Raw genomic sequence first — 25,389 nt, 5'->3', positions numbered from 1 at the left:
TTGTATTTTTTTTTCATATAAGTGGAATCTGGAAGAGTGTGTGTGTGTGTGTGTGTGTGTGTGTGTGTGTGTGTGTGTGTGTGTGAGAGAGAGAGAGAGAGAGAGAGAGAGAGAGAGAGAGAGAGAGAGAGAGAGAATTAAAAAAGAAGGAAAAAATCCAAAGGAAGGGAGGAAGGGGAACAAGAGGGGTAGATAGAAGGAAATATTAATATTTGGGGGGATGGAAGAAGAGGACCAGGGAGGCAGGAGGATGAAGGAGGGCAGTGTGGGGGTGAGTAAGAACCAAGTGTAGTGAGTGATACATAGATATGAAAGTGTCATGGAGAAACACTGTTTTGTATGGTAACCAATACATTTACTTTAAAAGTTTTGTGCCATTAGGCCCACATGCCCACCGGGAGTACCCAGGCCAGAAGGACAAGGTGCAGTCCCCTGGGGCTAGGTGGGCTTTACCTCTCATCACTCTTCTTCTGACCCGTATTTCCTGTTTACTTATTTGTCTGTACCCCTCAGCCCCCAGCCTTGGGTTCTGTGCCAGACCATCTTTTGCAGTGGTGGCTTGCTTCTGCAACCCAGCACTTGGGAAACTGCGGCAGGAGGATCACCATGAGTTTACCATTAGCCTGGGGTATATAGTAAGTCTGAAGCTAGGTTGGGTTCCAGAGTGCAGGATGTTTGTAGTGCATGTTAAGGTCTTGTAGCCAAGGCCCTGCACCTACACAGATGGGAGAAACCAGCAGGAACCAGCCTTTGCCATGCTGTAGGGTAGCCCAGACAGGAGTGGACACGTCACTGTAGCAGGAGTGTGTGTTCAGCCTCTGTCAGGCCTAAAGCCTAAGGCCTGATCGCTGTAGGTGATAGAGCGAGACAGATGGAAGAGAGGAAGGGAGGGTGTGACCCTCCTCAGCGTGCTGCCCTCCGTGCGCAGGTGGCATTTCCTCTTGATGGAGAGAAGCAGTGGTGGAGGTGGTTGAGACAGCCACAGTCCCTTGTCCTCAGCATGTAAGTGATAGTGCAGCAGGAAGGGCCATCTTGCAGTGTGGTGGCTTACGTAGTACAGTCTCAGAGTTGGGGTCCTGATCAAAGGGCTCCGAAATGGTAACCCGTAGCAACCTCACATGTGTGGGCTTTGTCCTCTCACGGTTCCCCCTCAGATACCCGCCTGTCTGCCTCCGCCCCCCCACCCCCGCCCCACCTCAGAGTTCTCCACAGGGACCAGACCATAGGTAAGATGTGGCCCAGTGAGCAGCGATGGGCTCCCTGCCCTGCCCCTCTGCCATCTCTACCCATACCGCATAGCATCCTTCCTTATTCCTGTGTTGGCACTGGCTTTAACAAACCCTTTCTATTCATTTAAAAACATTTGTTCTACTATCTATTGCTACTTCTGAGTTTAGAAAATAGATTCCTGAGTCCTCGAGTGGAGATAATAAACATGCTTCATCAGTGTTAAGAATTCCTTTTCCAAATGCTTATCCAAGATCTTCATCTCATAGTAAAGGACCCAAGAGATGGGGCAGGAGTGCTTTCATTTATCCAAGGTTGCATAATCAGCAGTGAAGTCAGGCAATTATTACAAAACAGAGTTCTGAGTAAAAACAGACTGGCAGCTGTAATCTGTGTCCATCTGATCATACTAACATTTGATATGTTGATGGATCAACCAGTTTTATATTTTTAATAATATTTATAGTTATGTAGCTTATTTTTCTAATAATAACATTAGGGGATGGGTGACCTTGTGAGAACTAGACATTTTTAAAATTTTATTTATTTTTGGTGGATTTGTGCCCTTGAGTGGATGTACTCACGGCAACCATAAGATGGCGTCAGATCCTCTGGAGCTTGAGTTACGGGAGGTTGTGAGCCTTTGATGTGGGAACTGAGCTCCAGTCCTCTGCTAGAGCAATATGGGCTCTTAACCAATAAGCCATTTCTTCAGCCACAAGAAAACTAAGTTTTTGCTTTTGTATTTGTAGGTTAAGGTTCAAATAGAAACATGAAATTAGGATCTTTAATCATATTTATAGTATATGCCTTTTTTTATTATCACAGTATGATTGTTGGGACTCATTTTATTGGCTGTTGGTTTTTTTTTAACCACAAAGCTAAACTTATTCTGATGATACACTTACCAAAAATTAAAGGCATAAAATCATTGACTTTTGACAAACAAACATTAGATTTTAAGAAAAAATTTTATTCAGGAACACTATTAGGCATTTGATTGCCTAATATTTGTAGTGCACTGATTTGGGAATATGAAGGGTAAAGGGCTGGGTGGGGATGAAGGTCAGTATAATGGCCCTAGTCACTTAGTGTCACCACCACACCCATCTGCCAGGCCCCCACCCATCCTGATGTGATTGTCTGGGCTTTGTTGATCTCTCTCTCCTTCCCTCCGTCCCTCCCTCCTTTCCTCCTTCCCTCCCTCCCTTGCTCCCTCCCTCCCCTCCTGTCTCTCTCTCTCTCTCTCTCTCTCTCTCTCTCTCTCTCTCTCATGCGTGTGTGTGTGTGTGTGTGTGTGTGTGTGTGTGTGTGTGTGTGTGTGCCTCCCTGTCTGAATTGTATACCCACTATTTGATGGCAGACAGGCTGGTGTTCACATGGCTAGGGCTACCTGCTAGTGAGGAACATGAGATCGTGTCACTGAGCGGAGAGTGGTGGCTTGCACATGTAGTCCCAGCCCATGGGGAGCCCAGCCTGAGGCTGAAAAAATCCCTTGAGCCTTGGATTTTTGAAGCCAGTGAAGGCAACATAATAGCAATTCAGAAGAAAAAAAAAATAGCCTTGTCTTCTAAACACACCAGCTGCTTGTATTTTTTCTTATAGTGTGATACATAAAACAAATCTATGTCATGAATATCCCGCTGGGGGAGCGGCGGTGGGAGGCTGATGTGGCTCAGTTGGTGAAGTACCCACCACACACAAGTCTTCAGTTCAGCTCCCGAAAACTCAGAACAAGTCCAGCAAGGCAGAATGTGGTATAACTCTAGCACTGGTAAGGGCAGACAGACAGATTCCTGGGGCTCACTCATTAGCTAGACTTGGGGCAAGCCCAGGCCATGGAGAGACCTTGTCTTAAAAGAAATAGGAACCAAAACAGTAGAAAAGAAGCTGGCTCCTGAGGAATACCTGAGGTTGACCTCTGGGTGTGCATGTACATGCACATATGCAGATGTACTCACACACAAACAGACATGTAATCACAAAAGCCTTAGTAAAAACTTGTTCATTACAGAAGGAAGAGTTTGAAATCTTTGACACATTTACAGAGGGCCTGCCCCTGGAAACACCCTGGCCTGCAGCCCTGTTTGTGCAATGTCTTCAAAGGGGAGCCCTGAGCATGGGATTTTCAGCTTCAGTCAGTGTCCCGAAGAACCCTTCAGAGAGGCTCTCAACACCATCAACACTGCATACAATAGATAAAGAAGCCTTGCGCCTGCCCTCTGTGGCCATCTTATTGACTTCAGCCTTTCTACCCTTCTCTCTATTATATTCTCTGTCTCATTGTTAACATCTAGAGGAATATTACTCTATCCATCCATGCATGTTTTTGATACAAAAATAACCACACACTAACAGGTTCCTTTAAAAAAATAAAAAACATAGCAGGATATCATGGATGCATTTCCCTATCAACATCTGACAGATTTACCTTCACCATTTTACTCTTTATGAATTTCATTACCATGATGTCCAGGATTAACTAGTCCTCAGTGAAGAACCCTTTAGTGCCAGGTTCTTGCTTTCAGAACAACATTGTAGGAAATACTCTTTGTCCATAAATCCTCTTTTTAATTGTTAATTTTCTGCACGTTTCTCATTTTATGTAAAAAGATTCAAACCTTTATTTGAAAAAAAAAAAAGGAAGAAAGCAAATTTCATGATTTCCTTGTTTTTAATAGCTGAGCTCCAAACAAAGACCATGCCTAGACTGAACCTAGGCCCCGGACTGTAACTGATGGGCAGCTTGGCCTTCATATGGGTCCCCCAGCAAGTGGAGCGGGGCTGACTCTGACGTGGACTCGGCTGCCTGCTTTTAGATCATTTGCCCCTAGCTGGGCTGCCTTGTCTGGCCTCAGTGAAAGAGAATGCCCTTAGTCCTGATGCTACTGAATATGTCGGGGGGGGGGGGGATAGATTGTTAGGGGGGGGTGCCCCTTTTCTGAGGAGAAAGGAAGGGAGAAACGGGGAAGAGGATGGGCGGATGGGACCAGGAGGAAAGAAGGGAGAGGGGTGTGTTTGGGATGTAAAGTGAATGAATGAATGAATGAATGAATGAATGAATAAGTTTATTTAATTTTAAAAAGGAAGAATGTGTGGCACGGGAGGGTTATCATATAGGTCCATCACCAGGTCCAACAGGTGTATCTGGACTTGTTTTTTTGGGTTGTAAAATAGCTATAAGACACCCACACTTGTGTGTATCTTGATACATATTTTCCAAGGTGAATATTTTTTTATACATCATTGTTGTTTGTTGTCTGTACTTCATCGGTACCCAGTCATTGTCCCGTCATTCTGAATTGTTTACTGCAGTCCAAAACTGGGCTCTTATTAAGTAGTAGAGTATGGGGTGAAGCCACTGACTGTTTGGGGGCTGCTCAAGTCCCAAGTGTGTCACGACAGATTAGGAATCAAGAAAATAAGCCTGAGAGAAATCTGTTGCACACATTGGGAATGCATCAGGGCTGTAAGGGCTGCTGGTGGGCCAGGACTGTCCATAGTGCCATGCAGAGGGAGGATGAACCCGAGAACCCCAGCAAATCCCCGAGGAGGAATTAGGAAAGTCAAGCACAGTATCTCATGGGGTACCTTGTCAGGACCCACGGAGATGCCTCTACAGTGAGAGGCGAGCCCTCCATTGAGGGTGCCTCTGTGCTGCTTGCTACTGGGACGCCTTGCTGACTATCTTGGCGATGCTACGTGGCTATGACTCATCTGCTCAGTCTGAGTAGCTGGGCCTAGGAGTGCTACAAGTGATGGAGGTCCTAGACCAAGCGGCTGCACGCCAGGGAGTTAAGGCACTTCACCCTCTTGATACTCTCCATCAGCTGGGATGAGCCCGCCTGCTTCCCCAGCGGGAGCATTGTGAGCGTGAATCCAGAGAATCTGTTACTCCAATAGAAACAAAAATATCAAATGGCTAGGAATACACTTGATAAATATATAATATCCATGTGACAAGACTTTAATATGCTCCAGAGGGACCAAAATACAGCTTAAGTAAATCAAACTGGTGCTGGGCTGTTTGTGAACAGGAACTTGCAGCGTGGGGAAAAATGGCCACTCTTAGTTAAGCTATAGTTTGAATATAATTCAATTAAAATATCAACAAGTTTTTAAGGGGATAAGTGGGAATTTGGTTAGCTAATTAAAAACGATTTTGAAAAAGATATTAAAGAAGGTTTAGAAAATAAACAAAAAGACAAAAACAAAAAAACCTTAAGGAAACAGACCCCAAACATATCAAACTAACATGGTTAACGATAACATAGCACACAAATAAATTAATGTGTTACAGTCATAAGCAAATACATTCATTAATGATAAAAGTTGCCTCTCAAATCCGTGAGGAAAAATTGGTAAATTTCAGGGGGTTGGAATTCATAGTGTATGCTTTGCAAGATAAATCTGAAATATATTTAAGGTTTACATGCAAAAATGTGAAAGCATTAACAGAAAAGTTGTATATTTCAAGGTCTGTCTGCTGTAATAACATAAGAAACCTACTCATGAAAACTCAATTTTACCAAGTGCAAAAGGCAAGTAATAAGTTAATGAAAGACACTTGCGACCTATATCATTAATAACTAAATTCCCTAATGGAGAATAGTTCCTGTCGACCAGTAAGAAAATTGATCAGTAATCTAATAAAAACTGGGCAGAGTACCCACAGCTCATGCGCACAGTTCAAATATGAAATGTTTAATAAGAGAAACTACAAATTGTAAAGTAAGTAGAGATTGCCACCACACAGGGGTCCCCCGCCTTTCATTTTTCTTTTATTATAAGATCATTCAGGGCATGGGAAAAGAAACTTTCTATAGAGAAGCAAATCTGTACTTGTTTATGGAAGAAGTCTGGCATATCTGAGCGTATTACAGGCTATAATTAAGCATTTCATATCTGTTGCTTGTTTATTCTGAGGTATGGTTTCACTATGTACCCCATACTGGCCTTGAACTCTCAAACCCTCTGCCTCAGCTTCCAGAGTACAGGATTATAAGCATGCACCCTGAAAACAAGCTTTAAAGACATCTCTTTCTAAATGTGTCATGTGTGTATACTTGTGAAATCATGTAGGAGTGACACTTTCATTAAAGCCATATAGAAACAAAAGGTTTTTATTTTTATTTTTATTTTTTTATAATCAACGATGTAACATGTAAGCAGATCTGCAAGAAACAAACCAGGAAGTGCTCTGTGCATCCAGGATGGTCGCTGATTGTTCGAGGCCAGAGTGAGACCTGGCGTCATTAAACCAGACCAAACCAAGCGTGAATACCACGCCCAGCATAACAATGTACTTTTCTTAAGGAATATTTTGTAGCAGCACACAACAGCTGTATGACCAGGAGTATAAGGTTATTCTGATGCTTGTATAAAAAGGGTTAGATAGATTCACCCTATCGAGCGCGAATTAGCAGTTGTCGACGCATATCTAAAAATAGATCATCATCATTAGGAAAAAATTGAGGCAGAAGGTTTGGATGTAGACTCTCCACTCCGTACAAGTTTTGGACCTTGTCTGCCCTGCTCATATTAATAAACAGAGCTGGAGAAGGAGGTTCAGTAATTTAGAGGGCTTTCTACCTGCCCATTTATTATTGATGACTTTAGATGAGGTAGGAGAAGACAGCTGCTTTTAAAGCCCGTGAAAGGCTGGTCTGGGAAGACATGACCCAGAAGGTCCTCCCCAGGGCAAAGGGAGAGGGACTTATTTATGGTTTGGAGGACCATGGTGACGGACGGGTCTCTGATTAGCCTCTTCTCTCCCCATTTGTAGCGGAGCTGCCGAGGTCCTCAGCGGTGAGGTTAGCCTCTCTGCGGGATCTGCCTGGCCAGCTCCTGGAGCTGTACCAGCAAGGCTTCTCGCTGGCCGCCCTCCACCCGTTTGTGCAGCCAACACACAGGCAAGAGAAGATACTCCTGGAGCACATCTTTAGGGCCATCCTGGTCAAGAAAACCAGCAGGTAAGGCCTGTTAGCATCGTGTCTTGTGGAGGCTAAAGCATCTGAACGTGGAGCGGGAGGGAGGATGGGATGGACTTGTGTGGCACCCCGAGGGCCCCGCCTTCTGACAGAGAAGCCAAAAGGGACAGCCGGAGACTTCAAACGCCACATCCCGAGGGCAAGTAGAGCTCAAGTTCATAGTCCCTTCTTTACTTTATGGGTGAAACTCAGCTACAACAGCGTTTCCCTCACAGAAGCATGCTTCCAGAACCATGCAGTGAGTAAACATATAATAAAACCACTGATCTGAAAAGCCATGGCTGGAAACAACATTTTATTAAAGGCGTTATACAAGCTCATTGTTTCCTTGCAAAGTTAGAAATACTTCAAACTTTTGAATCCACCAGAAGTTCTGAAAATTACCTCTGAAGGACATGCCTTCTCACCTCGACTTACCTTCCCACCTTCCATCTCCCACCCCATACCCAATACTGTCACTGGGCTGGTCTTGATTTTAACTTTTAAGATGGTTTGAGAATATTTTTCAGTCTGGCTTGCCCAATTTAGTGTTACTTTGATATTTTTGAATTCTGCCTGGGTAGGAAAAGAGGTGTGGGCTTAGTCTTTCAACAGGCGCGTTACCCATTTTTACATGCTTAAAAATAATGATAAAAGCAGAAGGTACGATGGGTCTAACTGCTTTTATAATAAGAAAATTGGAATCTGGGTGTGGTGACGGACACCTGTGATCCTATCATTTGGAAGGCAAAAGCAGAAAAGACCAGGAGTTAAAGGTCTAGCCTCAGCTACACAGTGAGTCCCAGGCTAGTCCATCTTGCAGGAGACTCCAGCTTCGTGAATATACAAGTAAATAAATTCAAGTTTGAGAAAAGAAAATTGGATTTACCTTCTGGTCAACTATATTGGAAGGAATGGGCAACAAGACCTCTCTTTTAAACGAAAGGTGGGCAAGTTGTATGTATTCATCTTTGTAAAAGTCCTGGCAGTAGACACGGCATATTCAGTATATTCAGAAGGGACACCTGTGGGGCATGAGGTGACATGCAAAGATGGACTTCTCTTTATCTCACAGAGGCTTGTCAGACTCTGGGCCCTGAGGTGATGCTTGTTTCTGTGTCAGTCCTGGGTCACTGTGCTGTTGTATAATGATTCTGCTTTTTTACACTTACTGGTTTCTTTTGTGTCCATAAGCCATGGATCAATACCTGATATAATCACATGAGGAAATTATTCTGGGGGGGCCCTGGTGGTTTTAATTCACGCAGACACACAGGTATGCATATAATGACAACAGCTTATGTTAACTGAGCATTCATTGTGTGTCACACGAGGTAACTATAATTTTGTCTGCATCGTTGGCTCATGAAATGGGAATCCTGACGCGTTCCTAGTTTTGCAAGGTAAAGACCTAAACGCCGCCCAGTATGACCAAACTCCAAATTGAGAGTCTGTATTAAGTCACAGGTGACTGCCTGAAGAGAAACATCACTCACAGAGCAGCCTCAATTGTGTTTTACAGGGAGCTTTTTAAAGACAAAGAGCACAGAAAAACTACATCCTGGTTGCCAATTTCAGGGGGAAGTAAAGCAAGCAAGCAAGCAGTTTAACAGAAGCCAGAAAACATGCGGTTAGCTGGAGCACTTCAACCCCACGGTTTCTAGAATAAGATTGGTTACTTTCTCAGCAGGGGTGGAAAAAGGAGGACTTGGTTTCAGGTTAAATCAAAGATGGCTGCAGCAGAGACAAGATGGAGGAACTTTTGCCCTGTTACATCAGGAAATCAGCTCCCATGCCTGTATTATTACCTGTAGATAATCCTAGAGGAGGCGAATGCTTTCATTCCCCACAGTCCTCCAATTTTATCCAACAGCCTTCAGAGAAAACACATTTTTGAAAGGAAATAAAAGAAAACAGCCTCACTATGTGGTATATGTGTGGCACAAGGCACAGTCCAAGGCTCCAGTAACACTGTTTATCAGACTGGTCTGTTGTCTTGGTGTTTAGAGGATACGAGCCCCCGGCATTAAATTGCAGGGTTATCCTCTGTGCAATCTGCTGTAGGAGGTGATGCTAACACAGGACCTGGATGGAGAATGTATATTGCAAATGCACTGACACAAATATGAAGACACGTCTCTTCCTCCTCCTTCCTGCATCTGGGGTAGCATGCTCTGCAGATCTCCTGGGACTGCCATTAAAGAACATTCCGGTTCAGCAGGTCCGCATTCAGGCCTGGGATGCTGCATCTCCAGTGTGGTGTCAAGTGATGCTGACACCATGCTGCTCCATGGACTGACCACACCCTGAGTAGCAAGGGTGGAGAGGAACTGACTCATTCTTAGCTGTTACCCATAGTATTAGGGTATTAGGCTCGTCTCTGGGACAGCTTGAGGTATAGAGAAAAGTAAAGCAGGGCCAGAGGCTCCTGGTTAGAGGGCCCATGTTCCAGGTTGCATGTGGTCTCTGGAAGTGGTACAGTGTCAGAGATCATGAGTGTAATTTTCTGGGCCAACCATTGTACAATTGACACAGTGAGAGGTTTGTAACACACAGTGCAAGGCATGTTCAGTTATATGATCAATGAGCTCGGTGAGGTTTAAGAACAAAACCCCATCCCCACTTTGTCCCTTACAAGCCAGCCAGGAGAGCCAGGGGGTTAGACAGGTGAGAAGAAAGTAAAGTTCTTAAGATCAAGACATTGGTGTGTGGGAGGATGATAGCCTGTTTGGATGGGGTCACTCTTTGCCCCAGGATGCCCCAGTGCACCGTCTCATTGGCTCTAATGCACTCCATTGCCTGGTATAGAGAAACAGCTGCCTCCATTAACTCTGTGATGAGTCTTTGGAACTGATTATTTCCTGCAAAAATCTGATAATGTACCAGGTGAAAGAAAGGAAACATGGCCAATGGATCTCCCATTTTCCATCCCGACTGGGCTTGGGCAGGAGGCGGACGGCTGAGGCAGGGCCATTATAAGACATTATGCTCTTAAAGGTGATTTTCTCTCCCGGCCAATGCAGTAATAGTGTTTCTGCATCAGGAACCCACAACCACCACCACCACACAACTGCAAACAAGCAAACAAAAAGCCCCCCAAAGCTCTGTATCAGCAGAAAGCTGAAGACATGAAAACAGAAGAAAGCTGACTGATTAATTTTTAACACGGAGCAGATAAAGCAACACTTTTAGCAAAGACTGCCAACGTCTGACAGCCATAAATACTGTCAAGTGAAATTATTTAGCTCTGGAAAAGGAAGTGGGTTAATATTTCCCAAGTAGGGCACACTGAAGGAGATTCAGCCAAACCGTCTCTCTGCCTTACTATTCGTACAAATGAAGTGTAGCGTATTGGCAAGAACTACCACAGAGTGGCTATTTAAAACTTGGTAAACCTGAAGAATCTCAAAGGTGAACACAAAGTTTTTTGGCAACCTGACTGGACTTTGGGGGTATGCAGTGATATTGAGAAAAAGGACAGCTTGATCCAAGTTTATACCCATCATCCATCCACCCACCCACCTACCTACCCATCCGCCTGCAAATACCTACGAAGGTTGTGAGAGTATTATAGATGATGTTTGTTTATTTGTAGACCATCATAACAAAAAGACATCACAAGTAAAGCAAGTCACAATATTTCTATGTTTCCCTGTGTGTGTGTGTGTGTGTGTGTGTGTGTGTGTATGTGTATGTGTGTATATATATACATTATACTATATTCTTATTATGTAGTAGCATTATGTGTTTTATTAAAGGCATACACTCAATTTAAAAAGCAGTTAATTGCTAAAAAGATGCTAATGATAATCTAAACTGTTGTTAGGAAAATGATCTCAGTAGATGGGCTCTGCACAGTTGCCACCAACCTCTGGGTATATAAAATAGATTACCTGCAAAGCACAAGAAGACAAGGGGCCCAAGGGCCTTTTACTGATGTTGTTCCAGGGTTGGTACCTGGGCTGGGGGGGGGGGGAGAGAAAGGTACAGGGTTTAGTTGGATATAGCACTTGCTCCCCAGGGACCAACAGTCTGGCTAAGAAAAACTTCATGACAGGTCTGTCTTGTCACCCTCCTACTGAAAGAGAAACTGTATTTTAACCTGGGCCTTCTTTCCTTAGATTTCAAAAAATTTGTCTTTATTATTTTGTATGCACATCTGTGTATATGAGCACATGGGGGGGGTGGCTCAAAAGGCAGCCTGAAGGAGTCGGTTCAAACTCAAGTTTCTAGGCTTGGCAGCCTTTGCCTGCTGAGCCCACTGGCAGGGCCCTGGACCCCACTTCTTCTGGGCCCATAGGGATACTGAGCACGACGTGGAGAGAGTTTATTTAAGTCTTATAAGGAAATGCTCTGTCCTGCCTGTTGGGTAATTGGAGATCATCTTGATAAACTAAAATCATTGCTGAGTCCTCCCAGAGGCAGTACTCACCATGGTGACAGTGCCCCTGGACCCTGCCATTCGACAGAGTCCACTTAAATTCACAAAAACAATGTCAGGTCTCTTCTTTCGAAAATCCTGTTAACTGCCACTCCAGTTCAAGATGGCGGGTCAAACTGCATGCCTGTGTTGACTGTTCTTGGGCTGAGTGTATTAAAGTCAGTTACCTGGAAATGTGACTCCAGCATGAATACCTGAACAAGTAATCTTAAGTAAGTGGAAAGACTTTGTGCCTCCCTTCCTTAATTCTTTTTTTTGGGGGTGGGTTGTTTGTTTTTGTTTTGTTTTTCAAGGCTGGCCTCGAACTCACAGCGACCCACCTGCCTCTGCCTCCCAAGTGCTGGGATTAAAGGCGTGAACCACCACACCCAGCTCCTTAATTCTTCCTTAAGACCACATAATGTTTTGTGTTTTTTTTTAAAATAAAGCATACAATATTGTTACATTTTGTCTGAAATCTAAGTGTGGTTAAGTTACTTTTTTTTTTCTATGCATTTTCCTTAGAATGCATTGCCAAAAATCTTAAAACATCAAAGCTTAGAGAAGTGGGATATTAAAATGTCATGTCCTATGTTGTATGGGTGTGGATTTAATTCTAGGCGGTTTCACAGTTGTAAATGTACTAAGATGCCCCAGTTCCTAGCCGCTGTATTGTTGTTAAGAGGCAGAGCTAGATTTGAGCAACTTCACTGGACTGATAGATAAGGATTTCATCACTTTATCACGGGTTGAAGCTACTTGGATCTAGGTTTCCCCAGAGTGATGCCTAACATGGCACAGGACCTGGGCATCTGGTGGGGACGTGCCTTTCAGCCTAGGGAGTGACACTCAGAGAAGAGCTAAGGCTGGTGCTTAGACAACACAACACACGTCTAACCAAAATTGCCCTTGGCAATCTTTTTAAGTTTCCATGAAATGCGATGCTGCCAAGGCTTTCTACTTGGCCAGTGTGCTTTCCTTCTGGACTAGAGTGAACCACCATTCCCCTGCAGTGAAGCCCTTGGGAAACCTAAGCTGGTTTGGTTTTATGGTGCAATCCTCTCTGGGATGGTGCAATGATGTCAGTGGAGCGACATCTGTGAGAACTAGGACAGGGGACTAGGAAGTCCCTTCTTCCTTCTGGGGCCCAGTCTGTGGCCCATCTGCCTGTCGACTAAGCTAAGTGACATCGTTTTATGTAACAAATGTTTTTGAAAATTGAATTTCTAAGATAAATGTGTGTTGTGTAATTTTACCGTCTAAAGATGGCTAAAGATATTCCCTTAGGTCTTAAGAAACTTACTCTCCACAGGCTGTAAACATAAAACTGTGGTGATGTCAACCTAGCACTTAGGTCTTGGTTTGCATCTTAAGAGTTTGTCAGTCGCGGAGCCTTTAAAATGGAGGCCCAAAGCTCTTCATTGGCTCTGTCTTTGGAGAGATGGGTAGATTTTAACAGGAAGAGGGGCCTTCCAGGGCCCAAGACAACCTAAAGTCTGAGAAGGTGGAGTGTGGACCATAGAGTAGAGGCGGGACAGGCTGGAGACCTGGAGCTAGAGCAAGGCTGGATCCTGTTCCATCTGTGAGTCCAGCCAAGGCTGCCGTGCCCTCACTCTGCCAGATTGCTTCAAAAGTCCTTTGGAAAAAGTGCAGTTGGTTGTTGAGATCTACAGGAAGTAATTTCATTCCAGATCAACCATGTGATGGAAACTGAGACGTTTTCTCTCTCATAGCCACCAGCAAGCTGTCTTCCCAAGTACTTGCAAGCAAAACAGGTTCCTGAATGAGTCAGTCCCAGCCACCCAGCATCAAGGGATGCTGAGAAAGGTCATTCTTTTGGCCTTTTGTTACTCAGTTTCCAGGAGCAAATCTCAGTAAATACGTAGCCTTTACTCCTCGCTTCTCCTCTTGCTGGCAGAGTTTAAAATTCCTTCCAAGACAAAGGCTTGACAATGCAGATGCCTATAGGGGCCAGCTCCTCTTACTGAGGAGTCTATGGGATGTAGAGACCTGGTGCCTTGACCTGTGTTGTCATTACTATCTCTTGTGCACCTGTTATTTTTTTTTTCCCCAAGAAAAAGCCAGAAGTTTGGATTTCTATGTGAAAACTTTTCTTTTTCAAATGTTGCCTTTAACGTGTGCTTCTGGCTGCCATCTTGGATCCACAGAGGTATCTGTGCTAGGTTAATGTAATGTGTTGATCGTGTACCTTGAGGTGGTGAGAACAGGAATGGCCCCCATAGACTCATGTATTTGAATGCTTGGCCCATAGGGAGGGTACTATGAGGAGGCATGGCCTTGGTGGAGGAAGTGGGTCACTGTGGGGGGAGGGCTTTGAGGTCTCCTATGCTCAAGCTACACCCAGAGTGGCACACAGTCTCCTTCTGCTGACTGCGGATCAAGATGTAGAACTCTCAGCTCCTTCTCTGGCACCATGTCTGTCTGTACGTCACCATATTTTTTTTTTCCACCATGATAACAGTGGACTAAACCTCTGAAACTGTAAGCCAGCCCCAATTAAATGTTTTTTCTTTATAAGAGCTACCACGGTCATGGTGTCTCTTCACAGCAATAGAAACCCTAACTAAGGCATCCTTTGTGAGGGCCTGTTCTCTCTTTCAGACACAGTGGATGTTGGGTTTGTCAGACTTCTGTGGTTGTGTTTTACCTGTTGGCTACCTCCTTTCCTCCCTCCTTGCTGAATCTTCCCCCCATCTTTGGAGTCTCATCACTTCTTTGAGTGCTCTCATCATTGCCCAATAGATTTCCCTAAATGGAGTCAGATAAAACTATGCCCTTGGGGCTAGAGAGATGGCTCAGTGGTTAAGAGCACTTAACCATTCTTCCAGAGGTCCCACATCAGGTTCCAGCACCCATGTCGAGTCATCTTCAACTTCCTGTAACTCCAGTTCCAGGGGATCTAACGCCCTCTCCTGACTTGCAGTGGTACTTGCATACACTTAAATAAAAATTAAAAAAAAATAAATCTTGTTGTTGTGGTTTAAAGAACAACAGGGGCTGGAATAATGGCTCAGCAGTTAAAAAAAAGCACTTGCTGCTCTTATAGGAGAGCCAGGTTCGGCTCCCAGCTTCCTCTGTGTCAGCTCAAAACCTTCCTAACTCCAATTCTAGGGGGATGCAGCAGCCTCTTCTGGCACCAGGCATGCACACAGTGTACTTACATACGTGCAAGTAAAACACTCAGATACATAAAATTAAAATAGCAACAATTAATTTTAAAAGATTCCAGTGTTTTGGAATTTAGCTATGCTTTGGAATTTAGCTATAGTTATTCACTAAAGAGTCATAAATTCATTAAAAATTGCCCTGTATCTGGCTTATTTCATTTACCAGTACCAGTGGAGGGCATTTTGCTGATACAGTCATATAGCATGGACTGAAAATAATGGAACACACACACACACACACACACACACACACACACACACACACACACACACCTCTACCCTTCATAAGCAAGAGTAACAGTGGCTTACAGCAAGAATGTTTGTATGTTATTTTTCACTCTTTTAAAAGAAACTTCTAAAGGACGCCCTTCAAAGGAAGGGGACTCTTTGTAGACCTTAAGTGGAGCATGAATGCATTACGTTGCCTTTTTTCATGGCCCACAAGATAACAGGAGCATTTTCTTTGGCATTTGAAAAGGGCAAAATTGGAAAAGTGCAGAATTCTATTGGAACTAAAAGGAAAATTCTTTTAAAAATTATAGTTGCAAGTGTTCCCTTTAAGTGGACTCAGCTCTCTTCATCCCTAATTTTTACCAATTACGTTAACTCTTGGGAGAATTATAGGGCTTCTAGAAAGAGGCTTCATAATTAAGGGAAATACAGAGAGAGCGAAAGCATCTACCAAAGTGTGCCCTAGAAAATGTTCACACTCGAGGCTGGGGATCAGCCTGGAGCTCTCTGATTGTTGGGAATCACACACGGGAAAGAAAGAGTAGCAGGGGGCTTGACAGTGATTGGCATGTGTTACTGTGGTAGGGAGCCATAGCAGCAGGCTTGTTTCCGGAGAGCAGAGAAATTGAGAAAGGTAGACCAGAGGCTCCATTCCTACATCTGAGCAGAGAATAAATAAGCGAGTGTGTGTTGAATGTGGAGTTTATTATGGTGGAGTCAGAAAGGGTGCCCACTGGTTCCTCCAGCTTCCCAAGGTGCGCGTCAAACCTGATTAACCCTCCGCTGCCCCTTCACAACCCCCAGGAGCCGCTCAGTGTCACCCAGCCTACTCTAATTTATTCTTCTTATTTCCCGGGTTCCCTCGGGAGCAACACCCTTTCTGGTGTGTTGAAATCGCAGGATTCCTTGTTAATTATTGTGTTTGCACTTTCCCTAATACGCCAGCACCAAGCCATGTTCTCCGGAGGGGAGAGGCAGGGAGGGGAAGAGTTTTTTTTTTTTCCAATCCACACCCCTAAATGTCTTGCCTCACTTTTTCATTCTTTTCCTCTGAAGTATCGGCCTTTGTCCAAGTGGAGAAAATAGAAGAGACAAGAGGGTTTACTGGTGCAGAGACGCACTGCCCGTGGTCTCCGAGCTCGCTCTGATTGCTGTGTCTTCCCCAATAGATTTAGATTTTTATTTTTTATTTTTTGTCAAATTAGCACTCGCGTAGTTTCCAGCCTTTTCCCACAAGTATTCCAGAATGGTGGAAAACAGCAAGCAGGTAGCCGCCACATCAAATGCAAGCACTGCCTTTCTGAGAGTTTCCTGTTGATGTTAAAATATATATATGAACACCACTGTACCCTAAAGTATCTGTGTCGGGTTTTTTAAATAAAATAAGGCCCCTTCCTCCTACACAGGCATGCACTCTTCAAACAATGGATTCTTTAGGACAGAGACTACACTCTGTGGCATCGTGGGGTCCGGGGGGGGGACGCTAAGAGATAAATTTGAAGGCTGTGTGCATACAGAACTAGTAATTCAGTTGTAAATAATTTTATTTAAGTGCTTTGGACTTACATGTCACATCTGTACTAAATTTAAGAATTCAGACGGTCTTACTTGAAGTCTTTTTGACATAGTTTTTTTTTTTCCCCCTTCAACTTTCCTCCTCTTTGGTAATATGACCGGTGTTGCCAGCAGTAGGACCTGGAAAACACTAGTCCTAGTTAAAGTGTACATTTCCAATAAGAATACAATGAGAAGCAGGTGAGAAATAACGTTCAGGTGCATACGAGGCCACTATTAGTGATTTCCATGCTCTGTACATCTTGTGATGAGTGTCCTTCTAATCTGTGCAGGCGTTTTCTATATAATGCTTTAAATGGTTGGAAGACAGGACCACGGTTGCATAGGCATCAATGCTGTAACAGGACCCAGTGAGGTTCATCATGTCATTTGCCTCCTATTCATCTACCGTGAGCTGGAACTTAACTTGGCTACAAAGTCTTTAAAATCCAAATTAGAAACTCGTATTCATGCAGCACCTGTTTCCGAGGGGGCTGAGAGTCCTTTGCTGCATCCCTGTATGTATTAAGTATCATAATTAATTCTCAATATGTCCTCATGATGGTTGCTTTTGTTGTACTATTGAAGACACTGTTATCCTTTCAGCTGAGATTTCATACTTACGCCATTCGTAGCAAAAGACACTACTATTTTCCCTTATTACCAGCTTCCCACTTTATATTCAGGAAAAGCGAAGCAGGACTTTTTAATGACTTCTTTACTGAGGTGGCGTGGGTAGAGGTCTTGCAAGGAGAGTACCTAAGACCCCCAGTATATGAATACACTCTCTCCCTTTGGCCTCACAGGCCCGGGAGCTTGTGGGAGTTTCCCAGAGAATCGCAGGAGCCCTCCCAGGTTTCTAGCATCGTTTGTCTCTGTGGAGGAACTGTGAGAGAGGAGGCCACACTCACCCCCAGACCAGTATGCACACACAACTACTGACACGGACTGTCGGAGTTCCGAGGGTCTTCATTTTTCTGACTGACAGGGTCCGGTCACTTTTTGCAGGAGACAGTACTGGGGCTATGAGCACATTGTTTTCTCTCTCCTCTTTCGAAATGAAAATGTGCTGGTAATGAGCAATCTGTGTTTTATGAAGTGGTAGCTTTTATTTTTATTTTATTTTATTTTTTTATTTTTGAGAGAGAGAAGGAGGTGAGATCATCTCTACAGAGGAAGGTTTGGTGTAAACCTATGTCCTTGGCATCATGATGATGATGATGATGATGATGATCATAATGATGATGATGAAGAAGAAGAAGAAGAAGAAGATGAGGAAGAAGAAGAAGAAGAAGAAGAAGAAGAAGAAGAAGAAGAAGAAGAAGAAGAAGAAGAAGAAGAAGAATTTGAGACAGGGTTTCTTTCTGTGTAGCCCTGGCTGTCCTGGAACTCACTTTGTAGACCAGAGTGGCCTGGAACTCACAGAGATCCACCCCCTTTTGCCTCCCAAGAGCTGGGATTAGAGGAGTTTGCCACCATACTGGACTGGCTTGTTCATTCTTAAATCCATGATGCTTAAGTCCCCAAAGTTGCTGTGCCCACTAACCTAGACCTTACTAGAAAAGAAAAACCTATTTGCCTACTAAAGAACATCAACATGTTTGTGTGTGCTTCTTGGCATAGCTTAACCATCTTTGGCAGTAATCAGCACCATGGGTTACTTACTGTGGGGTCCTTGGGTCCTTGCACATTGCATCACGATACACATTGACTTTATTCTTGAAGCCGAGGTGAAGAACATGAAACTCAGCATAGTAACTTGCCCAGGTTGTCATAAGTGGAGGGACAAAGACTCTCATCGACTCTGTCTACTTTTACAACTGTTGCTCTTATAGCCATTCGGGTTAGCAGTAGGACTGGAGCAGAATGTTAGGGCAGAGTGTTTCAGCCTTCATGTTGGACGTTCTGAGTCAGATCACTGAGTGGCACTGCCCTGTGCTTCACTGGGCATTCTTGGCACCTACATGCTAGTGGTAACTCTTTCCCATCCTATACTTGTAGCCATCAAAAATGCCTCAATTAGAGCTAATGTGTGAGGCAGGCATCTATCCTTACTCTTTTCTAGGAAGCCAACTTTGCCAAAAGCATTTACTATGCTGACCTAATTTTACTACAAATTGAATGGCATGTTTATTATAATTAGACTTTCTATATATTCCTCAATTTGTTCCCGACTTTTAAAAGAGATTTATTTGTGTGTGTGTGTGTTTGTGTGTGTGTGTGTGTGTGTGTGTGTCTATGTATGGATGTGTGTATGTGCATGCAGGTGCCTGTGGAGGCCAGAACAGGGCATCAGATTCCCTGGAGCTGAAGTTCCAGGTGGCTGTGAGCTCCCCAACATGGCGCTGGGAACTGAACTTATGGCCTCCGAAAGAGCAGCAAGTGCTCATAACCCTGCAACCATCTCTCTAGCTCTATGATTTCTTGTTGTATCTTTGCTTGATTTATTGGGTTTGCATTATCTTTTTTCCTTTCTGGGTATCAGACCGGGGGCCTCACACTTGTTAAACACATGCTCTACTAGTGACCTACATCCCCATCCTTGTATCATACAAATGATAGCAATAACCTTGTAGCATGTATGGGAGTAAGAGAACTGTTCTTCAGTATGATGGTCTCTTACCTTTTTGTAGGACGCCTGGAGTATTTTTCTGCAGTTCACGGTAAACTCTGTTGAAACTGTAATTACATAAATATACTAATATACTTTCATCTTATATTTCCAGGAACACAGGCTTCAATGCTATTGTTAGAAGTAGCTTGCTTAGAGCTTTGAAGTCATTTTGAGAGGTGTGTGTGCTCTGCTGGGTCAGCAGTAGTGACGTGTGGAAGAGACAACGCCCAACACAAGCGAGAACAGAGACTATTATTACTTGTTATAGTCACTTTCAGTGGGAATTTAAGAGATAAATGAAGTAAGAAGTCACCAATGCTGAGTAATGTTTTATTTGAAGGTGTCCTGGCTTGGTTGAGTGTCAGAGGCTTCCTGCTCATCCAGTACGGAGCAGGAAGGGCCTCTGGAAATGGCGAGGTTCAGAGGAATACTTTCAGCTAAGATCTCAGAAAAGTTGATTTGTGAGTTATTTATATTTTAACTAAAGTAGTCTATTACGGAAGGTGGGGGATAGAAGACAAATACCTTATTTCTCTTTTTTTAAAAAAGATTTACAGCCAGAAGTGGTAGTACATGCTTGTAATCTCAGCATTCAGGATGGCAGAGGCAGGTGGACCTCTGTGAGTTCGAGGCCATCCTGGTCTACAAATTGAGTCTAGGACAACCAAGGCTACACAGAGAAACCCTGTCTCAAAAAAAAAAAAAAAGATGTACTATTAAAATTTTTAATTAATAGCAAGTTTAATTGTGTGTATATGAATATATTTTTGTGCATGGGTGCATAGGGATGGGTATCCATATTAGGTAAAGATGTTAGAGTCTCTGGAGCTGGAGTTACAGGCAGTTGTGAACCACCTGGTGGATGATGGGAAAAGAACTGGGATCCTTTGCAAGAGCCTACGCACTCTAAACCGCTGCGCAATCTGTCCAGCTCCTTCATGTTTTTGCTTATGCACAGAATGTAGATTTAATTATATATTTCTATATGTTATATAATCTTCATATATATATATATATATATATATATATATATATATAATCATACATATACCCATATGTGTACGTCCATACAGACACACACACACACACACACACACACACACACACACACACATAGAAATTAAAGGGGGAAAGGCACCAGTAGGAAGGGAGGAAGGGGGAAGTAGATGAAGGAAGGAAGGAGTGTGGGGTAAAGACGGATAATGTACAGTGATACATAAGTATAAAAATGTACACATGGCTTTAGGAATCCTGAGAATAACAGTAGTGTTCTGGTCTCCATCCCCAGTCACACACAGAAATGGCTACCTGAGCTTTTAAAGTTTGCCAAGAGCTTTCTGGGGACTGAGTGAGATTGAAGTACCAGATCTATTGACATCTGACTTGAAGAAACTTAGAATTACCAAAAAGACTTTTCAAAACATGCACGGCCTTGCATTCTATTTAACAAGGAGCCTCATTTCTGGCTTGAGGTGCCGGCTCTTAACAATACAGGCTTCCGTGGCCATCCAAGGATACCACTTTTCCACTTTTGCTCATCCTCTCAGCGTTCTAACGGCCTGTTTGTATGCTTTGTGGCACATATGTGAGACATCAGTGTGGTCATACAAGCTGGTCCTTAAAGGGAGGTGTGGTTTAAATAGTGTAGAGGCAGTGAGGCCGAAGGAAGCCTCAGGGTCAGACCCATGGATCCCGAGGAAGAGGCTTGCTGTTCAGGGTGTGGTCCATGGACCATCAGCATCAGCATCTCCTGAGATCCCAGCTTCTCACTCCCGGCAACCCCCCATGGAGACTCACAATCTGCATTTTAGTAGATTCCAGATGAGCTGCTGGTAAGAACAGAGCTTGGCTGGGCCTTCCTAGCATAAACACACATTAGAATCAAAGTTGGTTGTATCTAATTTTTAAAAACAACTCATCCTTGTTTTATGTGTATGAGTGTCTTGCCTGCATGCATGTGTGTACACTGCATGTATGTGTGGAGCCTCTGGAGGCTAGAAAAGGTTGGGGTCCCCTGGAACTGGAGTTACGGAGAGGCTGGGAGCTACCACTCAGTTGTTGGGAATTCAGAGCCCAGGTACTGTCAAAAGTAGCAAGTGCTCTTAACATTCATTGGAGCCATCTCTCCTGTCCTGGAGGTGAGAGACCTTAAAACTAAATCTCCACTCTGAGTTGCACTGGACACATTTCTGTAGTGACATCACCAGATGATGCAGATGTAGAGCATTGTGGTCCGCTGTCCTATCTCAGGCAGGTGCGGGGCGTAGAAAGAACTAGAAAAGCAGAAGTAGCAGCAGACTTGAACGTGAAACCTGTAATTAATGTACAAACCAAGATTTCCTGTCACTCAGCTGTCTGTGGCCCAGGAAACTCATGAGGAGCGCACATGGGTAGCGACCCTTGCTGTTTCTGCATGCAGATGTGGGACTTTTTCTGAACCAGCAAATGTCTGGGGGATTTGACTTTACTCAGTGTTCTGTCACTGATAAGATGCTATTAATTATGCATTGGTGTAAATATTGGTTCTTCTTGTTTTATTGGTGTGTCTTCTGCGAGAGTCTGCGGGAGTCTCAGAGAGCAGGGCTCTTCCTACAGCTGTTCCCCTTCTTCCTGTAGCCCAGAGCACCAAGAGAAAGGATGTTCATTTATGTTTTGGCCTTTCAAAGTAAACAGCGAAGGCCTTGAATTAGCTGTCAGGTGGTTTACCTAACAGAGAGCCAGCCCTAGCTGTAAGCTCTGAGACAGGAGTTTCTCTAATGTAAGCAACGGTGCAGAATGCTGGTGTTTGCCTGTAACAGGCAGCCACTTGGCAGCACACAGTGGTGACAGTGCTATCATTTATAGAATGTTCCTATAGATACCTGGCCCTGTGGGACAGAAATATGTTGGTGATGGAGGTGGGGGAAATCAGAAGGGGCAGTGGCCTAGTGGGCTCAGTCTCCTCCCTCTTCCTCCTGAGGTCCCCTGATGGTCTGCAGCTGCATTCAGTAAAGATCACCAAGAATTCTCCTTTTTGCCATTTTTTCCCCCTCTCAAGCATTTTCCACCTTCAGTGTTAGTGAAAACTTTGACTCCATTACTCTCATTTCATTGTTGTAGTTTTTTTCACTTTGCAAAGATAGATTATACAAATTATAGAAAATCCTTTGCTTCTATTATTCTGGAAGCATCTTAGAAAAGCCATGGTTTATTCTCCTCCCACAGCCCACCAGAGACAGGGTCAGGAAGTGCCTAAAATCTTTCTCACTAACCGCTCTCTCCTTGAAAATCTTACTGGTCTTCCTACATCACGCACTAGGCCACCAGCTTAATGTTCTGATGCCATCTTGACCTTCCTGACAGGATAAAGGCAAGTTCTACTTGTTCTGTACTCCATTGCTTTATCCACCAAAGAGACAGCCTTCCCTCAGGCCCGTCCTAACAGTGAGTGAGGCCGTGCATCTGCTCGGTTCTGATTACTGACCTAGCAGAGGAACCAGCGCCTCATGTTCATGGAGCTTGTCAAACTGACCTCTGTTTCCATCTTGTTCCCATCTGTTGGTTTCCTGGCCAGAACTTCATTAATTTCCATTGTGACTAATTTCCAAACAGCCTCAAAGACTCCGCTCACTGCTTCATGATTCAAGTAATATTTCCTGAGCTGGGTGTGGTGGTACATGCCTGTAATCCCAGCACTCAGGAGTCAGAGGCAGATAGATTGCTGTGAGTTTGAGGCCAACCTGGTCCTCAAAGCAAGGACAGCCAAGGCTACACCGAGAAACCTTGTCTCAAGAAACAAAACAAATCAACAAGATAAACAAAAAGAAATCCTGATTCTAGATAGTAGAAATAAGTCTCACACACTTCTGTTCGAACATATTTTTTTTTTCAGAAATATGTGTGTGTGTGTGTGTGTTCACGCATGTGCCTGCCTGTGCCTGTTTGTGCACTGAGTGCAGATGCCTGCAGAGACCAGAGGTGTCAGATCCCTTGGAGCTAGAGTTACTGGCAGTTGTGAGCTGCCTGCGGTGGGTGCTGGAAACTGAACCCAAGTTTTCTGCAGGAGCAGGGAATCATCTTAACTGCTGAGCCATCTCTCCACTCCTTAAACTATACATTTCTTGTGGGCACTTTTTGACGAAACACATGTGGCTTGCTCTCTATTATTTACCCAGCCTGCTTCTTATCCAACCTAGGCCCGTGTGCCCAGGGGTGGCATTGCCTGCAGGGGGCTGGGCCCTCCACATCAATCATTAATCAAGAAATACCCCACAGAGCTGCCTACTGGCCACTCTGATGGAGGCATTTTTTTTTCAGTTGAGGTTCCCGCCTTTCAGATGATTCTAGCTTGTGTCAAGTTGACAAAAGGCCAGCCAGCACACAGATCTGTAGCTAGTTCATTTCTTTCTCTACTATTCCTTTAAAACAAAAATAGCTATTCTGGTCAACCTAATTTAACCTGGTGGTGTTTTGGAGGAGGGAAAACAAAAAAAGGCTTTGCTGGGATGGGCGAGTCTTAACCTCTCTTCCTGTTTCCCAGAGTTAAAGAATTTGTTTTTGACAACTGACATTTAATAACTTTTTATCTGGCTGCAGAGTGCCTTGATCTAAGTTGATTCTTGTCTCTGCTTCTTAGGATTATTTCTAAATAGAGCAAACATAGCTTAGTTTCTCAATCTCTCTCTCTCTCTCTCTCTCTCTCTCTCTCTCTCTCTCTCTCTCCCCTCCTCTCCTCTCCCTCCCTCCTTCCCTCTCTCTCCCCCCTCCTTTCCTCTCTGTCTCCTCTCCCTCCCTCCTTCCCTCTTTCTCCCTCCCTCCCTCCCTCTCCTTTTTATGACTAAAGTTTAAGCTCTGCCTCCTGGCTTAGGAAAAAGGAATCATTTACACTCACCTTTGGACTGACTTAGGTCATGGCTTCTAAGCTTTAGATACTGAAGTGAGACTTGTGTTACATGTTGATTACTTAAAAGTCACATGTATCATAGCACTCTCAAGTGTTTATTACTTAAAGGACTAATTGATAACTTGTAAAGATTTTAAAAGTTGCTTTAAGTTAGATCTGCCCCAAAGACCCCAAGGAGCTCGAGCTCGCCTCATGAGTTGCTCCTACACTGTAGGAGGAATTCAGGCCTTCTCTATTCTGCCTGCAATCACTTCCAGTATCCAATGCAACATGTGGTAACAGGGTTTTCTTGGAAACGCGTAATTCCCAAGCCGTCAGACTCCTTTGGAGTGTCTGAAGTTAGAAGGCCTGGAAGCTCCCTCCGCTGCTACAAACACAGAAGAGGCCCATGCCGTTGTTTCTGGGAGACAATCCAGAGCATATTCTTCCCTTTAGGGCTCCAGGTGGCTTGGGCCAGCCTGGCATAGTAACTTGCCAGTGTGCCAACTTAACAGAAAACTCAGATGTTAAAGGCACACCTTGAAGACCTTCAGACCTGTTTCCTTGGATTGGGATATCAGAATAATTATGGGAATTAGAGAGAGGGTGATAGGTTTGTTCATGCAAGCAATTGGCAGGGTAGCTTCTACCATCATGTGTGACAAAATTCCTTAATTGGCATTCAGTCTCCTCCGGTCACTCTATGTAGATTTACTGTACTCCCTTCCTTGCTTCTCTGCCCTTTTCACAGTGGAGAGTCTTGAGAGTCCGTGAAGATCTCAGCTGGTCTCAGGCATTAAATGCCTTCTGGATGCTGATGGCCTTCAAACTACATCTCCAGTCACCTGACTTGGAGAGTATTTGTGTGTATCTTTCCTTCCTTCCTTTCTCCCTTCCTTCCTTCCTTCCTTCCTTCCTTCCTTCTTTCTTCCTCCCTCCCTCCCTCCCTCCCTCCCTTCCTTCCTTCCTTCCTTCCTTCCTTCCTTCCTTCCTATCTTCCTTCCTGAGACAGAGTCTTGTGTAGGCCAGCTGACCTTGAACTTGTGATATAGTCGTGTATGGCCTTGAACATCTGGTTTCCCACCTCTACCTCCTGAGTGCTGGGATTACAGGTGTGCAGCCCCCATGTGTGGTTCATGCAGCAGTGAGGACTAAACCTAGGGCTTCTCAGGTGCCAGGCAAGCAGTCTACGGACTGAGTTACAGCCCCAGCTTCAGACTTGAATGTGGCGATGTCATTCATTTCCCTAACTCCGAGGGCAGGAATCCTTGGAGGCATCGCCTCATCTGTTTTCCTCCTTTTACAGCCTACACTCTGTCTCTTGG

The 25,389-nt window shown here is 44.2% G+C and overlaps 1 protein-coding gene across 1 annotated transcript in view; it reads left to right on the top strand.

Annotated features, from left to right (window-relative positions):
- The window catches only part of RFTN1 (raftlin, lipid raft linker 1), a 194,539-nt gene that overhangs the window by 67,022 nt on the left and 102,128 nt on the right, over nt 1-25,389 (top strand). The window contains exon 3 of the mRNA XM_084753509.1: nt 7,013-7,199. Coding sequence (XP_084609635.1) covers nt 7,013-7,199 — 187 coding nt within the window. The remainder of the gene's footprint in view (nt 1-7,012; nt 7,200-25,389) is intronic.

The sequence above is a fragment of the Acomys minous genome, assembly GCF_964271855.1.
Source record: "Acomys minous genome assembly, chromosome: 13".
NCBI lineage: Eukaryota > Metazoa > Chordata > Mammalia > Rodentia > Muridae > Acomys > Acomys minous.
The sequence above is the reverse complement of the archived record's forward strand: the minus strand, read 5'-3'. Positions and strand labels throughout refer to the sequence as shown.